The sequence below is a fragment of the Schistocerca cancellata genome, chromosome 1, assembly GCF_023864275.1.
Source record: "Schistocerca cancellata isolate TAMUIC-IGC-003103 chromosome 1, iqSchCanc2.1, whole genome shotgun sequence".
Classification (NCBI taxonomy): Eukaryota; Metazoa; Arthropoda; class Insecta; order Orthoptera; family Acrididae; genus Schistocerca; species Schistocerca cancellata.
This window is the reverse complement of record NC_064626.1, coordinates 301,448,352-301,455,642: the sequence shown is the minus strand read 5'-3', so window position 1 is coordinate 301,455,642 and position 7,291 is coordinate 301,448,352. Positions and strand designations below refer to the sequence as shown.

General features: G+C 38.3%; 1 protein-coding gene across 1 annotated transcript; it reads right to left on the bottom strand.

Annotated features, from left to right (window-relative positions):
* Window positions 1-5,032: 5,032 nt before the first annotated feature.
* LOC126172254 (splicing factor 3B subunit 4) lies at window positions 5,033-7,049 on the bottom strand. Its single transcript, XM_049920865.1, has one exon. The coding sequence runs from the start codon at window positions 6,992-6,994 to the stop codon at window positions 5,576-5,578; it is 1,419 nt and encodes a 472-aa protein (XP_049776822.1). The 5' UTR covers window positions 6,995-7,049; the 3' UTR covers window positions 5,033-5,575.
* Window positions 7,050-7,291: the final 242 nt, after the last annotated feature.

Sequence of the window (7,291 nt, the reverse complement as noted above, 5' to 3'; positions counted from 1 at the left end):
TACACCCCTACCTTTAATAATCAGTCACACATTTGAGCAAGACAACTTACTTGGTGTACTTAAGTATGCAGCCATTATACCACTATAGAAAAAAGGCTCCATTCAATCTGTACCCTACCAGTGTTATCTAAAAAAAACTGCAGCAGTCCAGATAGCAAATTTTATCACAAACATCATGTTATTCTCAAAAACCAATATGAGTTCCAAAAAGGGAAAAGAATCATGAATGCAATCAACTAATTCATTGAAAAAAATCAGCTCATCACTGGACAAAAGCGATAAAGTGGCAGGTACCTTCTGTGTCCCTTCAAAGGCATTCAATGCAGTGAATCACTCCATGCTGCTTCACGAACTGGGCAGGTAAGGCATCTGACAAAATGCTCTACAGTGGCTTAGATGTGATCTGACAAACAGGAAGCAAAGAGTAATCATAACATCTAGCACCATAAAGTGTACATCTCATTAGGACACAATTTCACACAAGAGTTCCTCAAGGCTCAATCTAAGGGTCAATCTTGTTTCTCTTTTACATGAATGGTTCACCTCTCAATGTCAGTGCCCAACCAGTCATGTTTGCTGATGATATTTCAGCACTTCTTGGGAAAGAAAATGTGAGGGAAATTCTGGATACTGTAATAAACACACTAAACAACATGGTTCCAACAGAATGGTCTTGAACTTAATATTTCAAAGATCCTGTTTACTAAACTTAAAATCAAACAATCAAAAATCAGTGATAACAGTATCATATATAAGAAGCTCAGTCCATCAAATTCTTGGGACTAAAATTGGACAAAAGTCTAAGCTGGCAAGCACATGTAGATTAATTAGTTACTAAATGGAACAGCCTTGCTTTTGCAATGGATGTGCTACTTGATGTAACAGACATAAACAGCAGGAAGGTGGTGTACCACAGTTACTTTGAATCCATAATTAGACATGGTTTAAATTTTGAGGGGAATTCAAGTCACACACCACAAATCCTACTAGTTCAGAAAAGAATCATTAGAAAATGTCTGCTGCCTCTCCAAGAACATCCTCTCACCAACTCTTCAAGAACCTAAAAATATTATCAATCCTGCATTGTACATATTTGGGATTATAATCTTTGTACATACTAATCATGAGATAATTGAAGAAAACCATTTCAAACATACGTACAATACTACACATGAAGAAAATTTCATGCTTCCAACACATTACCTAAAACTCTACCAACAGACACAAGCATATGGGAGCAAAAGTCTACAATAAACTCAAGGGTGCAGATGTACTGAGCATGGAGACAGGTTCACTGAAGTGAAAACTAAATGATCTGGTTGAAACGTGCTACTATTCAACTGAAGAATTTATCAACGATGAGAGGATCATTTGAACAGCCTGAGTATTTAATATCATTGTGTTGTGCATAATACTGTATGTATAAATTAATGTCTGAAAATTCAGACACCAAGTACTGAACACCATGAGAAAAACAGTTTAATAATGTGTTCAATACCTGTGCTGGTAAAATCAGTGTTCAGACATTATGTAACAATGTATATCACAAGTCAAACATTGATGAGTCTCCTGTACAATACAATCAGATGATCTGTAAAATGTTTGTTATGAGATGAGTATAAATACAATGCAATACAATAACCAGCATCACAAGATTCAGAGAACACACTACTCTTTCTTGAGTAAATACCATCAATTGGCAACACAGAAAAAACTGGAATGAGTAATTAAGCATACAGGCCACTGGTTAACTTACGCTGTACAAGAGAATGAATTTAAATAAACTAAAACACAATAACAAAGACAGCAGGTGCTCTCATCAAGATAACATCCAGCGGCTTGTGCAGTAAAAGTGCAAGGGAGAATGGCTAGAATCAGTGGGGAGACTTGTTCCTCCTATTACTTTCTCCATTTTACAGAATTAAAAATTTTTGCTGTTGGTATTAGTGTTTCTTTCCTTCCATTTTTCCAGTGCTGTAATTTGCATTGTTGCAGTGTTGTAATTTATTGTCTAGTAAGAAGGAAATGAAGATTTTTCACTGAACTGACTTTTATTTTGGGAAGTGAATCTATTTCTTTATACATATTAATTATGTAAGCAATAATGCTGCTATTTCTGGTAAAAGTTCATACTTTAAGGCACAAAGCATAACTGAAAATAAAAGCTAACTGTAGGTTAGGGAGCATTCAGAAGCAATTTTGTTTAGCTATGTCTTATAGGGAGACTTGGTCCAGGGATCAAGAGTCCCTATTCAAATGTTTCCCAAAGATTTAATTGTTTTTGTGGCATCACATTATTGTAAAACATACCACACCCAACAAATCATATACCAATGCTTTAAATTATATAAAATGGGTGAAAGTAAAACTTAAACCTACTAGCCTAAATTAAAATGAAAAGTATAAAAATTTTCTTTATTTGCAGAAATATGGGTCTTACACATAAAAGGAAAGAGGGGGGCCAAAACTACAAAAAATTGACTCTACAAGTATGATACTTGTAGTTATGGCTTGCCTTGGAAGGAAAAGCTTTTGAGAAGCTTAAAAGGAATTCCAAGACCAGCTAACAACCGCAGAACATTATGTTAGGAAGCAATTAAATCAAGATATTGAAATTTCTTATTGTCCTAAATACAAGATGTCTCAAGTGTTTTCAAATGAGGAAGAATATTCTTTATGTGAATATTTCAAAACAGCCAGCAACTTACACCATGGCCTGAGTGCAAAAAGGTGTGTACTTGGATATGAATTTCCTTCTGAAAATAAAAATTCCTGAAAATTGGAAGAGAGATGGCAAAGTTGGAAATGATAGGCTTCATGAGAAGGCATCCTGAAGGAATCAGTAGCAGCAGAGGAAGCAGCATTAATTAGACACAATGTTAGATAATTTTTTGATAATCTTCACCAGATTATCACTATGGAAGTTCTTGGACCAGAATCTATCTGTAACACAGATGAAACAGGTCTTATTACAGTCCACAAACCAGGAAAAATATCGGCTGTAAGAGGAAAGAAACATATAGGAAAAGTACTTCTGCTGAGAGAGGTGAACTTGTGACAGCATGTTGTGTAATAAATGCTATAGGTGGTCACATTCCATCATTCATTATCTCTCCACATGTGAGCTGGCAGGATAGGATACTGCATGAAGCTCCTCCTGGAACCAGTGGTCCACTTATTCCAGCAGTTGGATGACACCTGATAATATTGTTCTGTTTTTAAAACATTTTGAGAAATATGTGAAATGCAGTGCTGAATACAAAGTGCTTATCATCATGGACAATCATGACGGTCATATTAGTTTGGAATCTATAGATTTTGTGAAAGAAAATGGAATTATTCATTTGACAATTTCTCCCCCTACATCCCATAAAATGCAACCACTTGATAGCTCTGCTGCACGAGACTGGATGACAACGCATCCACGGAAAACTGTCTCTATCTATGATAGCTCTGAGATTTTTGGTAGAGCTTTCCCTAAAGCTCTCACACACAACAACGTGATCATTGGTTTTCACATTTCAGGTACATGGTCTTTAACTCTGATGTATTCATCAGTGTGATGAATTTTTGCCTGCATATAGAACACAGACCACTTAGAATCTGTAATTCTCCAAAAGAGTCTGTTTAAGTATCAACACTTTCATCTTTCCTAATTAGACCTAGAACTAGAAGAAGACGGAAACGAGCATCTACAACAATCCTGATGAACATTCCGGTAAAACATAGACTTGAAGAAGAACTCAGAGTGAGAAATTCACAAAGATTGAAACTTGTAGAAAGACCTATGAGGCTGGGAGAGACTATCAATGTTCATGATGAAGATAATTTCACTGTCAAATATGCAAGAAACATAGAGGGCCAACATTTCAAGTAGTCAGAAGCTGAAGATATACATGACTTTGAAAGAAACCAAATTCTACGAGTGATTCCACCTCCAACACTTTCTACAAAGTATAACAAAGTTACCAGTTTCACTTTTAACAGTGTCAAATTTGAGGGCTTCAATATTCAATAATTGGTATGTTTGTCTACAATTTCATCAAGTTGAGTATTTCAAACACAGCAGTCATTACGGATCATCCCAAGAAGTGTGTGTGTCTTTCTATGAATGTACTTAATCTTGTATGTCATCATGGATACACTAAACATGCTAATTATATTTTTACTGTCAGTCATTTTAATTACTTAAATTATATATTTGATAACTTAGTGGCATTTTGAAGCTCTCATAACATGTTTTGTAGGCTACCAATTGCACTTCAACAAATGCCTCTACAGACTGTGCATAAATTTGTTTTTTAAGATTCTTACATTAATTTTTTTGTTAGTAAAACTTAGTCCTCTCTTTTAAATTTTCTAGACAAAATAAATTTTGGTTTGAATAATGAATTAATTGTTTTATTTACCACAATAAACTGGCAAATCAAGTCTCCCCATAAAAGGGATCAAGTGTTCCACACATGGTAAGACTTTATCCATCCTACACAACTTTAGTTTATAATTTTTTTATGATGATACTAAATAGCAAAGAATTGAATTAAAAATAGGGGCAGAAAGAGTAAAGAGTTACAAACTGCCTACTACACATTTTAGTTTTTTTCTGAAGTTTATACCTGCTGTTTTAAAAAGTAAAAAGTAATAAAGGGAACAAGTCTCACCACTCTCCCCTACATACACTTACGTTTATGGAAAGAATAAAAGTGTGGCCCATTTAATCCTGAATGACTTGAAACTGTGAAAATTAAGCGCGAAGGTAAATATCATAGCACCATTGAAGCGAACCATAATCTTAAAATCATATATCACAAATTTTTAATGATGACAAGGACAGCTGTTAACTGCTTTGATCCATGACTTTAAATTTAACACAAGGTTGATCAAACGGGAACTAACACCTTTCAAAACTAGGAAAGAAACACAAATCTCATCTGTTTCTGTTAACAATAAGTTATACATGGGCCTACATAAAACTGCCATAACAGAAGGACAGTAAAAAGTACTGGTCACTACCAACGCAATAAAAGGAACAAATAGTCAATATATCTATTGTCTTTCCAATGTTGCAAGTATCGCAGATGAAATAAATTGCTGTAATGGGCCAACAAATTAATAAGCAAATATGTTACAACATACCTAATTTATCTTATAATTTGTTCCATACACACAAGTTGTTTGGCCAACTCCAAATAGAAACAATATTTGTTTTAGTCAGTCTGACACAACTAGAATTATTCATTTCCACCAGTTTCACTCAGAATTAAAACTGCCCTCAAAATGAAGGTACAAAAGTCAAAAATGTAAGCACGCGGCAACAATATTACAATTCGCAAATGGAATAACATCGATTCTCAAGCATTTCAATTTAACTAAATGTCTATGTCACAGTACAATAGTGTATGTAAACAAACACAAACAAGAGGTTTATAAGAGACATGTTGCTTCCCTTGTACATTATTCATAGTCACAGATAGAAAAATCACGATCTTCACAGGGCTTTCACACTGTGGTATTTATTGTAAATCTGTAGTTCACAGTCCACCAAGTCACTCACACATATAATTAACTGTACAAGTTAATTGGAATATCCATTCTGGAAGTTTCCTGTCTGATCCTGGTAACCATTATATGCAGCAGTAGCATCAGGTTGTTGTCCTGGTTGCGGTGGTGGTGGAGGTCTCAGTCCACGAGGTGGTGGAGGTGGACCTCTTGGTGGAAATGGTGGCCGTCCAAATGGAGGACGAACAGGTGGTGGGGGCCGCCAACCCGGTGGTGGTGCACCATGTGGAGGTGGAGGAGGAAACTGACCAGGTGTAAACTGAGTTGGTGGTGGTGGGGGAAATTGTTGACCTTGCCATGGAGGTGGCATCATTCTTGGTGGTGGTGGGGCTTGTGGTGGTGGTGGTATCGAAGGCACCTGTTGCTGTGCTGCTTGTGGTTGCTGCTGCTGCTGTGGAGGAGGAGGCTGTTGTGGTGGTGGAGGTGGCATTGAGACTGGTGGTGGCATCTGAGGTAGACCACTAGCAACGGAAGCAGCAACATGTGGCGGTGGTGGCACTGGTGGGGGTGGTGCTGCCCTGCTCATAGGAGGCACTGGAGGAGGTGGAGGCACACCTGGCGGCATTGGTGGTGGGTGCTGAGGTGGTATAGGTGGTGGTGGAGGAGGATGTCTTGGAACAGCAACAGGCATGGATGTAGGAGGTGGTGGAGGAGGAGCATGCATAGGATGCATATGAGCCATCTGAGGAGGTGGGGGAGGCATAGCGCCCATCATTACTGGAACAGGTGGCACAGGGACAGGAGGCAGCTGCTGCGGAGGCATTGGCGCAGGTGGTGGTGGTATTGGAGGTGGAGCATCTGCAAACAGCTGATGGGGCCGATCTGCCTGAGACAGTGGATTCTGTGCAGCTAGGAGGCGCTCAGCAGCTGACCCATGTCGTTCTCCTTTTGCATCTTTCTTAAATGCATAAGACACCGAAATAGGTCTGTTACACAAATACTGTCCATTCATTGCTTCGATTGCTGCATCTGAAGCATCGAAACTGGCAAAGTTAATAAAAGCAAAGCCTTTGGAGTTGCCGGTTTCTGGATCACGCATGATCTTCGGTGTTTGCAGAATAACTCCAAATGCTGAAAATGTATCGTATAATAGCTTCTCGTCAACTTCAGGATCAAGATTGCCGATAAAGATGTTAGCCCCAACATCGAGATTCTTCTGATGAGCTGATGCCTTGTTCACACGAATCGGCTTACCGTAAAGTTTGATCATATTCATTATTTTAATAGCATAGTCTGCATCCTCTTCTCCCATAAATTCGACAAATCCATACCCTTGATGCATCTGTGTGACACGATCTTTCGGCATGTGAACATTGACAACTGGCCCCGATTGAACAAAGAGTTCCCACATAAGGGCTTCTGTAACTTTCTCGTCCAACCCGCCAACATATATGGTAGCATCTTGATTACGTTCAGCAATTGGACCCGCAGCCATAATCACATCGATCTACAAGCACCAAACAACGAAACCGAAAACACAAGCGCTGATCAATGATCTTCCATCATAAAGATATAGCTAACACTTAGCTTATAACTTTGATAAAACCGAAGATACAACTGGCGCCAGAAACTGACTGGCGACAAGATGTACTTGGCAGCTGTGACGCTCGCTTAAGGTCGATTAATATGGGATGTCAAATGTAAAGGCCCGTCCACACACAACGATCTGTCTGCGCAAATGTCTGCGCACATCACATCTGCGCAGACAGATCGTTGCGTGTGGACAGAAGAT